The following is a 19,175-nucleotide window of genomic DNA, read 5'->3' on the forward strand; positions in this document are numbered from 1 at the left end:
GCCGGTGGTTCGAATCCCCACAACAGGGTGAGCTCCCATTGCCCAGTCCCAGCTCCTGCCAACCTAGCATTTCGAAAGCACGTCAAAACGCAAGTAGATAAATAGGTACTGCTCCAGTGGGAAGGTAAACGGCATTTCCGTGTGCTGCTCTGATTTCGCCAGAAGCAGCTTAGTCATGCTGGCCACATGACCCGGAAAAACTGTCTGCGGACAAACTTGGCTCCCTCGGCCAGTAAAGCGAGATGAGCGCCGCAATCCCAGAGTCATTCGCGACTGGACTTAACTGTCAGGGGTCCGTTTCCTTTACCTTTTACCCAAGAAGGTCAAGGGCACTGTGCCCTTGGTCTTACATGACTTGTCTCATCCAGGTCAAGGAAGCCTACTAAGAATGCATTGGCTGAAGGGAGCCCAGATCCTGGAACTGACACCACAAATGCATCCAGGGGTGTTGAATCTGTTTGCTTCTAAAGTGGACCCAGAAAGTGGAAGGCTTTGGGGAAACTAGTTTGACAATCCCCAACAAACGCTCTCTGCCCCATATCCCCATTACCCCCCCCCCCTCTCTCTCACACACACACACAGAGAGAGAGAGAATTTGGGACTACTGTACATAAGCTGCCTGAACACATTATTTTCCATACAATTGTAATCGCGTGGAGAAAGAGAGCAGGTCTGCTTCTGCTGCTCCTGTCACATTCCCAACAACCCCCCTCCCTGAAGACCACGGTTACATAGAGTTCTAAATCACAAATGGAACACAAATGCTCTTCAGACATTTCCTCCCCCATGCATGCGGGGCAGGCAGGCATTTGGGAATGGGACAAAATTGGGGGGTGGCACAGCCTTGCTGTTCGCAGAATTCTACCCTAACGTTACTAAAGCAAAGGCAATTTATAGAAAGCTGACAAGGATTTCTTTCTTTTTTTATCTTTAGAAAGAACTGAATTCTCAGAATGGAGCCTGGGATAGGATATGCGGCGAGACAGATCCTTTTATCCTCAGTAGTTTGATGTGGTCCTGGATAGAGCAACTTAAAGAACCTCTTCTAACCAAAAATGATGTAGATGTGTTAGCAAAAAACAACGTAGACCCTCAAGAAGCACTTAAATTATTAGACAAGGTAAGCATTTAATGTATGAAGGCAGTTATATACCACTTTTCAAGAAGACCTCACAAAGCATTTTGCATAAGATGACACAAATGCGGCATACACATCTCCTTGCCTTTGGTTGCTTCCAGACGTCATGATTTATTTGCACGTAGTTTGCAGGGAGTTTGTGATGTCAGCTATTTATTGAGCATTCATTCTAATTTGTTTGTTCAGAGGTTATACAATGTTGCATAAATAGCTACGCCAGTGCATTTTCCTGTCACTTTCCTTATCACAAAAAGTACAGCTTAACAAATGTACATTCACTAAGGCCTCTTCTTTCATGGTACTTGTATCTGTCCATACATTTCTGCTATCCTCTTTCATATTATCCCAATGTGGGTTCCTTTTTTATCTTTTGCATGACCCTTAAGAGTAATGTTTGCATTTCTCCTTCTCCTGTGTATGTCTACACCACTATGAAAATATGTCCACCCTTCATTTTGCCTCCTATACTATGTCACTCTCTGCCTTTAAACATGTTCATGTTCTCCTTTTACTAAGAGCTTTTACTTTCTTTTCTTGGTAACTTATAATGGCTAGGTAGGAGAGCCCTATAAGTACATGCTGTATTTCATATTCCTTACCTTACCCATTTCATATCCCTTACCCTACCCATTTTTTGCTACCGATCTAGAGGTCTTATAAAAACTATTTTTTGTCCAGTCTACTGGGTGGCAAATGTTAGTGGGGCAGTATTTAAGAGAAATGTTCTTTTCCATGTATGCTAGTCCCCTGTGCTCAGGATTTGTAAATTTTTGATGGGAAACCTTTTTGTTTGTTGCGTTTGAATACATAATTCAAGTGGACATAATTTACTGAAGTAGCCTATATTCAGGGCTGGATTAAGACCCTTAGAGGCCCTAAGCATTTAAGAGATTTTGGTGCCCCCATATATATCAAATTCAAAATATAAACCGCAGCAAACCATAAAATAAAATTTTATTTTTCAAAATGAAATGGAACCTACAGTAAGATGGAAAATAATGTTTATAGTTTTTTATATTTGTATAAATAATGTTTATCTTTGTTCAGATGGTAAATCTGGCAATGGGAATTCTCTGTGGTGCCCCCCTTCCCTTGATGCCCTAAGCATGTGCTTATTTTGCTTTATGGTTAATCCAGCCCTGCCTACATTTGCTATGTGTGAATGCTGTTGATAAATGGCACTGACATTAACAGGTTTAAAGAGGAGGAGCACCTGCGGCTCTGCAGATGTTCCTGGACTACAGTTCCCATCATCTCTGACCATTGGCCATGCTGGTTAGGGCTAATAGGAACTGGAATCCAGCATCCTCCAAAGGGCCACAGATTATCCACCCTTTTATAGAGGACATTTTGTGCTTATGCAGAAGAGGGCATTTCAGCAGGTGTAGTTTGCTCTTGCACTAGTGTCAATCACAAAGATGATTGTGAAGGAAAGAGTTTGCACTCTTTATAGAATTGTATAGCTTAAAGCGTGCCAAATGTTGTTGGATTATGGTTGATATATCTTCCATGTTGGTGTCTCAAAAATATTTCCTACCTAACAATGTTTTTCTGCTCCCCATCAGGGAAAATATCACACTATACTGTGCATTTTAAACTGTGTGGTGCAATTGGAGACCATACCAACGTACGTGGAGGACCTTCTCCTTGATCGTGCCATTAAAGCATTTACAAAGGCAAGTGGAATGTGAAATTGTGATCTTTTGTAACTCACAGACCAGCCTAGAACGCTGACAATAATTAACCTGATGATAAACTATTTCAAACATGGCATTTCATGCAAAGAATCTGAACCAAATGTACTGTACGCTGGAACCAATTAATGTGTGGGTGCACACCTACAGAGGGCTATAGAATTCTGGTGTCAATCAGTGTCCACCCGGAGCTTGCTTGCTTGCTAGGGTTGGACACCACAAAATGAGATTTATTTTGGACCTTGATCTGGTGATTTGGAAAGCAAAGAGATTCATCTCCGACTGCTTCAGAAGCCACCCACTTGGCCTCTGCTCCAAATTACAACCTTGCTTTTGGGGGAAATGAAGCTCTGTGTCTCCCTATTCACTATTATGGGAACAATTGGGGAAAACAACCACAGCTGCAACAATTTACTTTTTGACAAAATTGAAGGAAGTTGCACCCATAGCAGCCCATTCTGAGTGGATAAAGTCTGCCAAATCTCAGACAATTAGGTCCAGGGTCTGTTGTTTTTTGAGGGAGGAATTCAATGTTGCACTCTCCTGACCATTCCGGTAGGGCACACATTTCTGCTTGCCAGATGGAATGATCCCGCCTCTCCTCCCAACCCTCTAGAGCAGACTTGTGGGAAGAGTGAGGGAAGTTTCGTTGCACTAGTGGAAGGCCTTGCACTGGCTTCTGCTAGTAAGCCAGGTTTAGCTGAACCCAGCCCTTAGCTGCTGTAGTTGTTTTAAAAGGAACCTTCTATAAGGGATTTTTAGTATTAGTTTGGGCAGAATTGGATGGAATGTATATGAAAACAGCAAATACAACCCCCCACAAAATTTCACGCAGAAGTGTAGGTAGTTTTGTGCTACCTTTAAGGCCGAGTAGAGCAGAGTGAACTAAAAGGAATCCTCCCCTGCCAAGATGTTGTGGGCAATTGGTATGAAAATAGTGACCCCAGGTGAGTAAAATTTCAGAAGGATAAGTGCAGGAACTAAGGAGTTAGGATGAATAAAAAACACATTGAGCCTTGTTTGTTTTCTGCACAGAAAATGCTTGAATAGATGACAAAATACATGCAAGTTTACATTATGTAAGGCTTGTATACACTATATAATATAATGTAAAGGGAACCTGTTTTTAAAAAGATTTCCTTCTTTCCGCTGGTTTGTGTGTGCAGTGCATGACTATTTATATACAGAGAGAGTGAGAGAGTTAGAGAAATGCAAACTATGCTTGTAAAACATAGTTTGTAAAACACCCCAGATTCTCAGACTGCAGTGGTATGTGCACTTACCTGACTTTAAACCACACTGAATGCAGTGGGGCTTTCTTCTGAGTAAGCCTTCAGTGATCATGCTGCTAGATTCTCAGATAAAACCTCATTCCCCACCCCCACCCCCACCCACTCAAGCCAACTAGGGTACCATGCAGGCACAAGATTGCCCTCATCACTTTCCCCCCTCTGTGCTGACAATCACTAATGAGGATTAGAAGACCGCAACTTCCTCAATAAACAGCATAGGGAAAAACAAAAGAGGCAAATCCACTTTTTACCGACCCCCCCCCCATGGAACACAGATTAGCTAGCTGTTCAATTGAGAAAGTAATCCACATTAATTAGTCAAGCGGCCCACATTATGTCCCCCCCCCCACTCAACAACTAATTTCCATCCAGGGTTAGCCAGAGAACAGAAATTCTCTTTTCAGCCAAGCAAGAAATCAGCTACCCCTCTCCATGTCCTTTGGCTGAGATCTTCACAGCACAATCCTAAGCATTTGTGTTTGGAAGGAAAGACCACTGAGTTAATGAGACTGACTTCTAGGTGAATGTGCATAGGAAGACTGCAGCCTTAGGAAAGGGCCATAGCTTCTGCTTTGCATGCAAAAGGTCCCAGGCTTAATCCCTAGCATCTGGGAGAGCAGCGGCCTGTCAGTGTAGACAATACTGAGCTAGATGGACCATTGGTCAGACTTGGTAGAAGGCAGTTACCTCTCTTCCAGTTACCAATGAAGGGTCGGCAGGTCCAACAAGGCAAAGGATGCAAGAGTCCATTCAGAGATGCTCCAAATGGTGCAGGTGGATATCTGCAAAAACTTATTGTACCCAGCTGTGTATTTGAGATTGAGAGGCTTGTGCTCCTTTCCAAACTTACGTTCGCCTGCTGCAAAACCATCCTATATCCCCAACAACACAGCTAATACCAGCGGCAGAGGCTTTCTTCATACACACACACCTGGCCCCCAGTAGCCCCCCACAGGCTTGGAAAAAAATAATAGGGTGACGCCCTATCGGGGATGGCTTAGTAGTGGCAGGGATTGGAATAAATTACTTCCGAGGTACCTTCTTCTCTACATGATCTTTGCTTGCTCACTTCCTTCCATCTTCCATGTTTCCTGCACTGCTGGTTTGAGGCAAATCAGGAGTGGTGCTTATAGCATCAGAGGCTGAGCTGGGCTTCACCTGACTGCTGTCTTCTTTCTCCTTCCTCGGTCCCTCCTGTGGGAGTGGAGAACTCAACTTGGGCCGCTGCTGCCAGGCATTCCTCTGAACAGTTTACAATAGATTTGAGCAGCTAATTTTGCAAGCGCTGTTCTCTATTTAGCTCCTGCTGCTCCATTTTATAAAAGGGACGCGGGTGGCGCTGTTGTCTAAACCACAGAGCCTAGGGCTTGCAGATCAGAAGGTCGGTGGTTCAAATCCCCGCGACGGGGTGAGCTCCCGTTGCTCGGTCCTTGATCTTGCCTACCTAGCAGTTTGAAAGCACGTCAAAGTGCAAGTAGATAAATAGGTACTGCTCCGGTGGGAAGGTAAATGGCATTTTCATGTGCTGCTCTGGTTTGCCAGAAGCGGCTTAGTCATGCTGGCCACATGACCCGGAAGCTGTATATCAGCTCCCTCGGCCAAAAAAGCGAGATGAGCGCTGCACCCCAGAGTCGTCCTCGTCTGGACCTAATGGTCAGGGGTCCCTTTACCTTTTTACTCCATTTTATACCTGGAGAAGGAACTGGCAAACCACTCCAGTATTTTGCCAAGAAAACTCCATGGACATAAAAAAGGAGACACTTTGAGAAGAAAGTGAGTTTCCAAGGCATGCTCTGGTTCATGGGGTCATGGAGAGTCGAACACGACTAAGATGACTAAACAACAAACTCCATTTTATAAACTACATCTAATAGCCATTGTAATTCAAGTGGTAAACTTTAGATATTATTCTAGTACTAGGTAAAATGAGACAATCTGAATTTCTATATGCAGGATTCTATATGTAGGATTTCTATTTCATTTTCTGTAGACACCATTGTGTTTTGAATTAGACAATATGTACAGTACTGTATTTTGATAAAGCCTGATATGTATGTGTTATAATTTTATTAACTTTAAGTTTGCTTCCGGCAGGCGAGTTCTGATTCGGAAGGTGGGTTGGACATTCTGAAGAATATTTTTAAACAGATATTGGAACACCAAAGACAATACTCCAAAGACCAAACAGAAACCCTCTTTTGATGTTTACGTGCTAAGCTAGTTTTCTGCAGCTTTCCAAGACTATCTTTCCTTTACCATCCATTGTTATATTTTGTATTCCTTGGTTCATGTTAACTAACAACGTTGGTTATTAAATAACCACAACTAATTCTATCTAGCTGTGTACATAAGTTGCCATTTTGTGTCTGTACTGTGGCATTTTGTATTTAATTTATTGATTTTAGAAACTTTATCATTAATAAGCTGTTTTTTTCACACTGAGCTATTGCCATAAATTCAGTGCCATGATACGCAATGGTTTATTCCGTTAAATGTTTGCATATTAACACTAAGTATACAAGATGAAGTTTACGACAATGGTATTACATTTTATTTTGTGGTGAGTAAACATTGGCTTCTATTAATGACTGTTGTACAACTGTACAGCTTTCCCTCTGTAATGCCAAAATAAACATGTAGGGGGAAATAGAAACTTGACATGCAGCACCAAGATAGGCAATCAATTGCTCATAGATCCTTTTTAGAAAATTGGGAATTTTGACTTTATAACACCATATAAATTTATAATTCTCACATTTGTTGGGAAAACTGAAATGTGAGACCTGTATTATAGTGTCATGGAGCCCAGAAGATAAATAAAAAAGAAACAGTTTTTGTTTTAAAGTCTCTTCATTTCCTACATAGATTATTGACTGGGGAGGTGGTAAGTGTTGCTGGTGACTCTTAAGAAAAAATTGTATGTTGTGAACATACAAATCAAATCAATCAATTAATCAATCAATAATAAATCCAGACCCTTAAAACTGGAGTATTCCAGGATATCTCATTCAGACTTTATTGAGGCAGAATAAGATACAGACAATTTTTAGCTATCCTCCTGTGGTTAGATTGCTGCTTGAGATTTTGAGAGGTTCTGACGCCTTGACTTAAAAGAAATATTGTTTAACAGAAGATGGATATTAACATGGACTGAAAGTTTTAAATATTTTTTTTTTAATGAAACCAGCAGGTGGAAAATCAGAAGTTTTCTTTTTGCATCTTTATCTAATGTCTGTCTGTCTCTCTCCCCCCCCTTTTTTTATTGTCCCTTTCCGTTTTCTGTTTTCCTTCTTTGTTTCTCTTCTTTTTCTTTCTTTGGAGTCCAATGTTTGGGGGTGGTAGATTGTTGATGGAGGACCCTGGGGAAAAGACAGGAAAATGTTGGTCTCCCAGTATGAGAAGCTGGGATGAGAAAGGAAAGATCCCAGGTAAGAGCTGGGAGAAGCTACTGTCCTCTGAGGGTAAAAGGTAAAGGTCAAGGGACCCCTGACCATTAGGTCCAGTTGTGACCGACTCTGGGGTTGCGCGCTCATCTCGCATTATTGGCCGAGGGAGCCGGCGTATAGCTTCCAGGTCATGTGGCCAGCATGACAAAGCCACTTCTGGCGAACCAGAGCGGCACACGGAAACGCCGTTTACCTTCCCGCTGTAGCGGTTCCTATTTATCTACTTGCATTTTGACGTGCTTTCGAACCTCTGAGGGTAGTAAGGACTAATAATTACTTTTAAGAGAAGACTCTATTCTACTTATTCAATTCCCACTGCCCCCACCCCTGGTTTTTTTGTAGTTCTAATTTGACTATATTGTGGGGAGAAATGAATAGTTTTTTGTGTTTTTTAAGGAGATCATTTTGAGAAGCTTTTAAAACTGCCACTTGTGTTTCCATGCTATTTTACTTGGCAGTGGGGGTAGGGGTGTTGCTGCTGCAGTGGAATCTGCTTATCATGAAAAATCATTGTGAGAAGGGTCAGCAGGCAGAGATTAAAATGGAGAGAAGATTATCGGGCATGGTGTGTTCTTATGTTTCTAAATCCACCAATCAGGGACTCAAGAACTTGAGCAGAATTGCCTTACCTGGCTGATGAAATAGCAAACAGACCCTGTGGCTATGATATCCATTGCTATGCTATCCATCCAGAGCAATCATTAGTGGTGAGGTGGGATTCAGTAGTCTCTGATTGCTGTGGGTCAGGGAATAAGTCAATTAAACTGAAGCAGTCAATTACCTCATAAGCAAATTGTATTTTTTTCAACTCTTGGCTATGGTGTGTGATTCTATGCCTTGCTAGATGGGTGGTGAGGGCAGGAGAGAGAGTGAGTTATATCTTCCCTTTGCTGGGAGGAAATGCAGATCTTCAATTCACCACCCCCACATCATCATCATCAGGACTTCAAAGCAAACATCAATTGTAAGTTTCTCTGCTGGAAATAAATCTAGAACAGGAACTCTTGTCAGAGGCAATGTGGTAGCTCTTTTACCAGACAAAAACAGCACCGAAACTAGCCCTTCATCTGTCCGCAGGCCCACTGCTACTTTGGAAAGAGAATGTACCACTAAGATGTTAACATGAAATTCATCTGACTTTACTGAGATACCGAGGTGAATTTAAAACTGCAAATTGATCAGTGCATCCTTCCCTTGTAAAAACTTTGGCCAAATAAAAACAAACCATTGGATTGTTTGATTGGATCTGTAGTCCTTTCTTTCTTACTGAAATCATGCTAAACGTCCCAGGAATATATTAAACTGGTAATATCACTACTGTACCAGAAAAATATGAATATTGAGACAGATTTAAATGGGAGGCATTTGCAAGTAATGTGAAATAATTGTTTTCAGCACTTTTGTTGAAGCATATGAATCTGCTGAACATGAAGCACCATCAGAATGACTTTGTTAATTCCCACAGAGGTTTTCTGACAGTATTGTTAACAGTGATGCTATTAATTTTGAAGGAGTGAAAATGAACCTTCGTGAGAAGGCCTTATAACGGTATTGTTGGCCGTTGCACTCACAAATTTGAAAACAGATTCAGGGAGAAACAATTCTGTTATAATAGCATCTTGCAAGCATTTGCTCCAGTATGGGAAATATTGAAATGTTAGGCAGACAACTGCAAAAAGCTAGGAAACTTAAATCCCGAGCTTGAGTTGGCCAAACTCCTTATTAAAGGAACATTTGCTGTGGATGAGCTGTGGATGAGCTCGCAAAACTTGTCTTTTGGTCAAGACTCTGTTGGCACTTTCAAACAATACTGCAACCATCAAAAGCTGCTTTTCAAAGTCAGTTTCAGGCCCACAGTGATGGTCAATGCTACATGATGAATATAAACCAATCTTGTTCTTTTAAGTTAATAAATTAAATTTGAAAACTAAGGGTTATGGTCAGTGAAGTCCTACTCAGAATAGACCCATTGAAACGAATGAACCTAAGTCCTGTCCATTAATTTCAATAGCTTTACTTTGGGAACAGCATTGGATGCGACCATAAATACTGATAGTTTTGTGTTTCCATGGTTTGGCAATGACGGACCACAATTCTCAAAGATGATCTGCAAAAGTGTGAAACTCTTGAGTTTATGTTGCTATGGAGCTGCTGTGACATGCCTCTGGAAAGGCATTCAGTGCCATTCTAGAACTTAAATGAGAATGTTGCTAGAAGAGAAGGCAAGTTGAGGCTCTGTTCTTTTGAGTGCAGCCATGTCATGGAGGCATTAGCACAGGTGCTTTCATGTTCGGTGTGCTTAGAGTTGTTCACTCCCCCTGTGCTGGTCCTATCCTGCGCTCACAATTTCTGCAAGAAGTGCCTGGAGAAGATCCTCATCAGCCAGAACTGTAGCCATGTCAATGGACAGTTCTCCTGCCCAATGTGCAGAAAAGTAAGTTAGAGAGAGAGCTTTGTTTTGCCCTCTGCAATCTGCTTACAGATTGCCCTGTCCGATGGTACGTGTGGGTTTCCCACTGCCCAAATTCACGCTACAAGATGAACGGCGAAATATTAAAGCAAAAGCCGGAAGTTAGAGGTATAGCAACTGGGCAGACATATATAGCAATAACACTCTTGCAGGAAACATACTGCCTCTGCAGATGGCGACATTCCTCATGTAGCAGTTCTAGAGCTTGGTGCAAGATCACAGGGATCTGTATGACTTTTTCATTCCTGATGGGTTGTGTCCCCTGCAGTGCTCAGGCAAGGGGGATTCCATGCGCCTCTCCACCTCACTTCAGACCCCTGGCATGCCCTGTGGGAGCAGGGATCAGAGAGTATTGGGCATGAGAGAAGTTTTTGGGGATAACAGCAAGAGCCATGGTAGGGAGCAGGGGACAGGGGACACCCCCTTGGGCATATGCTGCAGTGGATACAACCCAATATTTACAAATTGCATGTACAAAATATATAACCAAAGGCAAAAAAGGACCAAAAATAGAATCACATTGATCTCCCCACTTTGCATGCCCAACAAGCTTGTTTTAACTACAGTGGTACCTCTGGTTAAGAACTTAATTCGTTCCGGAGCTCCGTTCTTAACCTGAATCCATTCTTAACCTGAGATACCACTTTAGCTAATGAGGCCTCCCGCTGCCACTGCGCGATTTCTGTTCTCATCCTGAGGTAAAGTTCTTAACCTGAGGTACAACTTCCGGGTTAGCGGAGTCTGTAACCCGAAGTGTTTGTAGCCCGAGGTACCAGTGTAATACATATGCCAATGGCTACATTTTAACATATTATACAAATCTATCGTTCAAATAAGTCTATTTGAAAAAGACCACATTTCATGTCAAACTGGGATTGCCTTTAATTGGGCTAGTTGAGAGAGTGTCATTACTCCCTACCTTGTTCCCGATCATGGCATAAAATATTTTGTGTAGCCACTCCTGTAAAGATGGAACTTTACTTGGTTTTCCTGTGTTTTGCAATTTATATTATTGCTCCTGCTATCATGTAGATCAGGAGTTTATCTCTATTACCTTTAAACTGACCTCTCCAATCATTTATAAGCAACATTTAAGCTCACAAGAATTGGCAACCCAGAAGGATACACATACAGTAGTACTAAAAAGAAACTGATGTGCACACCGCATAGTTGCAGCATTTAATTTACTTTCACATTATGCCGATCGATAGAAAATCGGAACAGAACAATTATGTCATTTCCCCACATTAAACCTTCGAAGCAAAATGCTACAGGATGTATTTGATGATTTCATCTCACTTTCAGATCATACCCTTGAGAGGGAGAGGAATCGTTGGCTTGCCAAGAAATATTCTGGTGGAGAGTATCTTGGAAAAATATAAGTATGAGCTTGAAAATGTGCATGCCAAAGAACAAGACCAATTGTCCCAAATATGTGAAGAACATGGAGAGCGTATGAATTTGGTACTGTATAACTCCACCACTCCTTCCCCCCCTATTCCTTATTCCTTAACTGCAGTGCTTTGCTTTACTGTATTTTCAGTTGTTAATTTGGAATATGTATAAACTGCTAAACATTGCAAAATACCGCATCAGTGTATAACAATAAAACACATCAGATAATAAAAAGAAATGCAATTCTCTAAAGAGAAATCTGATGCTGGCTGATTAAAAGGCACATTTACTTCAAGGCAAACTCAAGATATTCTGCTGCCTGAGGCAAAAGACATTATGGCGCTTTACAATTTTACAGAAGAGAAGCTGACTGTTGGGGCACAGCTGGGCCTGTCAGCATTGTCCCCCAGTTTCTGCTGCCTGAGATAGTCACCACACTCTAAAAGTGGGGCCCAGCCCTGGTTAACTCTAAAAGTGAGGGCTTTCCCCCTGCTCCTTCCAATATGATGGAAATTTACATGATCATAGAATCATAGAGTTGGAAGAGACCACAAGGGCCATCCAGTCCAATCCCCTGCCAAGCAGGAAACACCATCAAAGCATTCCTGACATATGGCCATCAAGCCTCTGCTTAAAGACCTCCAAAGAAGGAGACTCCACCACACTCCTTGGTAGCAAATTCCACTGCCAAACAGCTCTTACTGTCAGGAAGTTCTTCCTAATGTTTAGGTGGAATCTTCTTTCTTGTAGTTTTAATCCATTGCTCCGTGTCCGCTTCTCTGGAGCATAGCTGCCAAGTTATCCCTTTTTAAAAGGGATTTTCCCTTATGCTGAATAGGCTTCCTCGCGAGAAAAGGGAAAACTTGGCAGCTATGCTCTGGAGCAGCAGAAAACGTTTCTCCCTCCTCTATATGACATCCTTTTATATATTTGAACATGGCTATCATATCACCCCTTAACCTTCTCTTCTCCAGGCTAAACATACCCAGCTCCCTAAGCGGTTCCTCATAAGGCATCGTTTCCAGGCCTTTGACCATTTTGGTTGCCCTCCTGTGGACACATTCCAGCTTTTTTTGATCCTCTAGGTTGGGTGAGAAACTACGCAAAACGCATCAAGCTGGGGAAAGTGTTCTCTGCCAAACATCATCCAGGCACCAAGGAATTGCTTCGGTTGTGGTCTATTGCATTTCTGCAGCTAACATAGCCACTGCTTTTTCAAGTGATGTCTCGACGATATGCAGGCATTGTGCCATACTGCACCTATTGGGTACTCCTTGTGACATCACAGCTCCTGACTGTGCCCATACAATTTGGTGACCTTTTAAAAAGGTGTCCTTGTTCCTTTAGAAGTCAAATGCCCCTGTAGCAGCCAACTACAAGGCATTTAATGGAAAAAGGGGGGGAGCATTAAACACCAGCATTAGCTGCATCCCCTCCCCTCGCAGCGAGTCACGTCATTTAGCGATCAATTTGCTTAGAAAAAGAAGAGAAGACTGTATTGAGCTAAGCCATAATCAGAGGAGACCCACTGAAATCAATGGACCTGGCTAACTTAAATCCCTTTATTTCAATGGGTCTTTTCTCAATATGACTTGGTTGGAGTCAACTCTTTATTTGAACTATATGTGCTTCCATGTTCAAACATGGAGGGTCATTTGTGCTTTAAAAATGATAATAAGTATCTTTCTGCAGCAATATTACAGGATATAATTCAGTGAGTAGTAGACTGATGCAAGAGTAAATGAAAATTAAATATGAGCCTTTTTAATTTTAACAACAGAAACAGAAGAAAGCTCCATTAAGTTCAGTAGGACTTATTCCCAGGTTAGTATGTAAGGATTGCAGCCTAAGATACAGTTAGTTAGCTCTGAGGCAATGTTCTATTTAGATGCTTTAAAAGTAGTGTCACTTTTTTGCTGTGCTGGACGCTGACATGACATTTGTTGCCCATTCTCATCCAGGTATGCCTGACTGATGATAAGCCGATATGCGCCATCTGCAAACTCTTTGGAGAGCATGAGTCCCACAATGTAGCAAAACTATCTGAAGTTTACTCAGAGAGGAAAAAGAGATTGATCAAAGATTTAGATTGGGTAAACCAACAATCTGAACATGCTGAACAAGCCAAGAAGGTGCAGTAAAATAAGTTTGATTTTTTTTAAAAAAAAAACACACACTCACCTGCATTAACAAAAACAAATTTTCATTTTCATGCTGAGTGATTTTTCCCCTTTACATTTCCAACAAGGCAATAATAATTTGATAGTCTTTTTTGGTTTGGCCCTGAGTTGTAGGACTTTCAGTGTTAGCTAGAGCTAGTATGCTATTTGTTCTTTTCCAAAAGGTCACACTTTTAATGCCTCTGAATGGATACTCGTCACAGATACCAGGTTAACAAGTTAATTTTAGTGTGCTGGGTAAAATTGTCCTGACTATTTATAAGAACAGATTTTAATATGTTCATAAGAGAGAAGTTACCTTCAAAGAGTATAGGTAAATGTGGCCAAGATTTCTCTAAGGCCACAAGTAGGTTATTGGCCTAAGTTGATGGAAAGCCATGGCTGCCACCTGGCCATTTAGAGCAATAACCAGAACTAACACCACACATGTGAATTTTATCCTAATTGGGGTTGGGTGTGTTATCATATCCACATAGTGCTCCTTTTGTGTCTGGACTGAGATTCACTTGCAGCCCTCACCCAGTCCAGTGCTGACCTATTTTCAGAACTCCCAGTGCTTCATCCATGTCCAATAAAAAGTAAAAAAAATAGAAATGGGTGACGTCAACGTATTTATGACACTTTGCCTAATTCCTCATACAGTCATACCTCGGTTTAAGTACACTTCAGTTTGAGTATTTTCAGTTTAAGTACTCCGCGGACCCGTCTGGAACGGATTAATCCACTTTCCATTGCTTTCAATGGGAAAGTTTGCTTCAGGTTAAGTATGCTTCAGGTTAAGTACGGACTTCCAGAACCAATTACACTCATACTTCGGGTTGAGTACGCTTCAGGTTGAGTACTCCGTGGACCCGTCTGGAACGGATTAATCCACTTTCCATTACTTTCAATGGGAAAGTTCACTTCAGGTTAAGTAGGCTTCAGGTTAAGTACAAACTTCCAGAACCAATTGTGTACTTAAACCGAAGTACCACTGTATCTGTATATTGCTTGTATGTCAGTTTAATTACCCTCACACACCAAGCTCCCTGCAAACCTGGAAACTGTAGTTTGGTGAGCCTGCAGAGAATTCGCTTTGAGAGATCTCTTCACAATTCCTGACAATCAATGGAGAAATGGAATGGTTATTTCTGGCCACTCCCAGACTTGCTATTTTGTGGGTGGAATTCAATCGCATACTGGCAAATTCGTGTTTCCACAATTAAAGTGGATTTGGCACTTCCCCCTAAACGTGAACTTCTCATGTGGAGGAAAGGGTTGGGAAATTGTACTGTAATGTGTGGGATAACAGTTGCTTGACATGATGCAAGCAAATCAAAAAGAACGCTCGATAAACAAACCATCTGGAAGCAACTGAAGTCTGTAGTGCAGGTGCAGCCCAGTAGCTCAACTCCCTCTAAGCCTCTTTGGGTATTACGCTCCTTGTATGATGAGAGGGAGAGAAGAACTACACATGCTAGTTTTGCCCGCTCTGTTGTGTCACTGTGTCCATCCCTATCAGGATGATGGTACCCCCCTGGCAACTGAAATCTGTGCAAATCCAGGTTTCTGTTGTTTTTGAAGAGTAATGTCCAAAATTCAGCTGTGCTCCAAAACAACTGCAGTAGAGTTCTGGTGCACTGAGAGCATACCTGCCAAGTTCTGGACGGAAAGATCCGGGATCGGCAGCCCGCAACACCGGAAGTTACGTAGACGCAACTTCCGGTGGCGCTTTGCCCTTCTATGGGCACCAGAAAATGGCGGCGCCAGCACCGGAAGTCGCTTCCACGCATGACCGGAAACACGTAAAAGCGACTTCCGGCGCCGCCATTTTCTGATGCCCATAGAAGGGCAAAGCTCCACCGGAAGTCGCTTTTACGCGTTTCCGGTCATGCGTGGAAGCGACTTCCGGCGCCGGCGCCGCCATTTTCTGGTGCCCATAGAAGGGCAAAGCGGCACCAGAAAAATGGCCGCCGGCAGAAGCAGTTTTAAGGGACAATATCGGGATAAAAAGCCTAACGGGACACCGCCGGGAAACGGTAGGAAAAAAGGGGTTTTCCCAGCGGAAACGGGATACTTGGCAGCTATGACTGAGAGATGTATCCAGGCTGGTGCCCTTAATCTGTCACTCCACTGCTTTCATGGCTCTAGCACCCACTTTGGGAATCTTCGCTTTAAGGTGATGCGCTAAGCTGGCTACAGGGATATGTAGACCCTGGAGAGGAGAGTGGCCATGCGATAGACCTCAAGGTAGCTGGCGTTGCTGAAGCCACACTGATTGACCCTAGAATCGTACAGGACTGAACTGACTCCATTCGCAGCTTCAGAACATTAAAGCTGAAAACTGGCCATTGAAAGAACTTGTCAACACCGCTTGGTGCCCGAGCTTGCTAGTTTTTGTCTCCCCTCTCCAACCCTTGTTCTCTCTGTGTCATGTCTTTTTAGTCTGTAGGCCTGGGGGGGCAGAGACTGTGCTATTCTGTTTTTCAAAATTGATTTGCAATCTGCTCTGGAAACTTTTCCAGCTGAAGTGTGGGGGGAAACATCTTTTGAATGAAAGAATGAATGAAATTGACTACAACTCTTAAGGTTAGTTAGGAGAGGAGGAACTGGTGAAACTGGATGTGGAAGAAACTGGGTGTCTGTGTGTGAAACTACAAACAATATGATTACATGATCATATTGTTCTAGTGATAGGGGGAGTGTACATTACCACATTTGTGGTTTGCGTTGGGCCAGAAAAGTGATGTTTCCCCCCTTTTCATATATAGTGTCATAGCGCCTTCATTAAAAGCCATTTGGAGTTTTGTTATGGCAAAATATCAACCCATGAGAAAGGTAATTGCTTTGCTGCTGCCCCCTTACCTCAGACCACCCCATGTGAGAGAGAAGCAAAACAGCAGTATCTGCAAAGCTAGGAGGAGGCTCAAAGCAAAAACGAAACCAAACTGGCAATAATAATAATAATAATAATAATAATAATAATAATAATAATATTCCCCAGCCACTCTGGGCGGCTTCCAACAGAAAAATAAAATACATTAATCTATTAAACATTAAAAGCCTCCCTAAACAGGGTTGCCTTCAGATGTCTTCTAAAAGTAGCTGCTTTCCTCTTTGACATCTGATGGGAGGACGTTCCACAGGGCGGGCGCCACTACCGAGAAGGCCCTCTGCCTGGTTTCCTGCGACTTGGCTTCTCACGAGGGAACCGCCAGAAGGCCCTCTGTGCTGGACCTCAGTGTCCAGGCAGAATGATGGGGGTGGAGACACTCCTTCAGGTATACTGGGCCAAGGCAATTTAGGGCTTTAAAAGTCAGCACCAACACTTTGAACTGTGCTCGGAAATGTACCGGGAGCCAATGTAGATCTTTCAAAACCGGTGTTATGTGGTCTTGGTGGCCGCTCCCAGTCACCAGTCTAGCTGCCGCATTCTGGATTAGTTGTAGTTTCCGGGTCACCTTCAAAGGTAGCCCCACGTAGAGAGCATTGCAGTAGTCCAAGTGAGCGATAACTAGAGCATGCACCAGTCTGGCGAGACAGTCTGCAGGCAGGCAGGGTCTCAGCCTGCGTACCAGATGGAGCTGATAGACAGCAATGCCATTGTTAGGCAACACCTTGGGAACATAGAAGTCAGCTTATTAAGGGAAGGGGATAAATAAAAGCTCTTGGACACTTGGACAGCTGTCAGGAAACATAATCCAAGTCCCTTTCTGGATTTTCTTGGGACTGGATATGAATAGGGATTGGTGGGTGAGGCATACCCACCTGCATCCATCTCACTGACCCAGTCCCGTGAGTCCAGGGATTCTTCCTAGAAGGCAGCAAAACACACTTCTTCTCTGACTATTCTGGTCTTTGAGTTAGAGGACAATAACAGCGGCATAAAGTTAAGATTTCTCAAATATTGGCAACTTTTCCTTCTCCTTTTGTGAAGATTTCATACATTTTCTGCCACCGTAAGCCATTCCCATATATGGGCAACCACATAGGGAGACTGCACAAAGTCACAGTTGACTGTAGGTGGCTATAGAGTACAACTTCTAAGCTTACTCATGATTGTTTTGTTAAAGAACAGCATGCTGCCTTTTCAGTAGCAGAATTTGAGTGTGCAGTCTTTTAGAGACTCATAGATGCCTCCAGAAAAGATTATGTTATTATATCCTCGATAGAAGCCAAAGGGCTTTCTTTGCAATGTATCTGGGGATTACCATTTACCAATAATTGCTTTGAATAATGAAGCCGCAGTAGTTTTAAAAATGTTTAAATTGTACTTTCTGAGCATTACTAAGAAATTTTATATCATACTTCAACAGGAAATTGAAATGCTGATCAATGAACTTACAGATACTGCTGCAGAAGTCAAGGTTGTTATAGATTCCACTGGAGCAGGCTTACTGAAAGGGATCCGACGGAGAATGACTGAACTCAAAGCAATATTAGGCAAAGAATATTCTATGAAAGTAGAAAATCTTCAGCAGCTGGCAAATGAGCTTGAAGTCCCAAGAAACCTTTATCACCAAATGAAAACTCTCCTGGAACAGCATTCAAATTCAGTGCATTTTCTCCAAGAGGATAAAATACTCAGAAGCAAGATAGAGAAACTTGCAAAAGGAAATTCCTTATACCCTAACAAAAAAGATTATCAGATTTCCGTTGGGCAATATTTTAAAGATTTGATCAAAGCCACCCATATCAACAACTATGTCTCCTCTAATTCCAGTGAAACACCTGCAAGGTCAGATGAGCTCCCTGACGTGTTCAGGCCAGAATGTCCCACATTTTCTTTTTCTGATGAAATGTCTAACGAGTCCTTCTATGAAAAATTGATGGATTTTTTCCAAAAAGCAAACGAAACGAAGCAAGATCCTAATCAAAATGTCTCCCATAGGGATAACAATAGTACACCAAATAAGAAGGACATCTAATTGGAAACAGAATCAATATCAAGGCAAGTCATGGAAGAGGTAAAGCTTTAGAAACAAGACCTCCAAGAGCAAAGTAATTTATTAAAAAAGAAACAGAAACAAATGTTCTTCTAATCGATTTTCACTACTCATTAGTAAATAAAATATTTATAGATGCAACCACATGGCATGGCATTTGACACATATTGTGTTGGGCCCTGCTAATTAATCATCATCACCCTTACATAATTATTTGAAAGTTTGAAAGAAAAGGTCACTGGTAAAATTCAAAAGGAGAATGCAACAATGCTTAAATAATGGGGACAAGATTGTACTTTTAATATTACTGTCGTCTGGCCTCACTAGTTAATTTGTAGACTAATTGTTAGAAACCCAAACACTCTACAACTCCAGTTTACTTTGCCTAGAAGAACCTTCCATAGCCAGGACTATGACCTTGAAGCTTCTACGTAGAAAACTTATTTTGACAGATAAATTTGAGTAAAGAGAATTCATTTCACATATGCTTTAGGACATTTCCACACAAGACTCAGTGTGATCTTAACGTGGAATGCAAAGTGGAAGAGATGTTCAAAATTAAAAGATAGGCTTGGGTCAGGATACACTTTTTATTCTCACCACACAGTGATTAAAGACTCATCATTAGCGGCAAC

The 19,175-nt window shown here is 42.1% G+C and overlaps 2 protein-coding genes across 5 annotated transcripts in view; both read left to right on the forward strand.

Moving 5' to 3' along the window:
• Positions 1-10,599, forward strand: part of PTPDC1 (protein tyrosine phosphatase domain containing 1) — a 44,113-nt gene extending 33,514 nt beyond the window's left edge. For all 4 annotated transcript variants that reach the window (XM_035106297.2, XM_060271455.1, XM_060271456.1 and 1 more), the window contains 3 exons: positions 935-1,120; positions 2,704-2,814; positions 6,219-10,599. In XM_035106297.2, coding sequence (XP_034962188.2) covers positions 935-1,120; positions 2,704-2,814; positions 6,219-6,326 — 405 coding nt within the window. In that variant the 3' untranslated portion in view covers positions 6,327-10,599. The remainder of the gene's footprint in view (positions 1-934; positions 1,121-2,703; positions 2,815-6,218) is intronic.
• Positions 9,831-18,522, forward strand: LOC132591644 (tripartite motif-containing protein 54-like). The gene is made up of 4 exons (XM_060271029.1): positions 9,831-10,004; positions 11,346-11,504; positions 13,397-13,528; positions 17,911-18,522. Exons 1-4 carry the CDS (start codon positions 9,831-9,833, stop codon positions 18,520-18,522), a joined length of 1,077 nt encoding a protein of 358 aa, XP_060127012.1.
• Positions 18,523-19,175: the final 653 nt, after the last annotated feature.

Source organism: Zootoca vivipara, chromosome 2 (genome assembly GCF_963506605.1).
Source record: "Zootoca vivipara chromosome 2, rZooViv1.1, whole genome shotgun sequence".
Lineage (NCBI taxonomy): Eukaryota > Metazoa > Chordata > Lepidosauria > Squamata > Lacertidae > Zootoca > Zootoca vivipara.

Excerpts from the sequence above, each read along its gene's own strand:
- LOC132591644 (XM_060271029.1), top strand. The coding sequence starts at position 9,831 with ATGGAGGCATTAGCACAGGTGCTTTCATGTTCGGTGTGCTTAGAGTTG. Across the intron at positions 10,005-11,345 it reads CCTGCCCAATGTGCAGAAAA|ATCATACCCTTGAGAGGGAG; the intron begins GTAAGTTAGAGA and ends TCTCACTTTCAG. Across the intron at positions 13,529-17,910 it reads TGATCAAAGATTTAGATTGG|GAAATTGAAATGCTGATCAA; the intron begins GTAAACCAACAA and ends ATACTTCAACAG.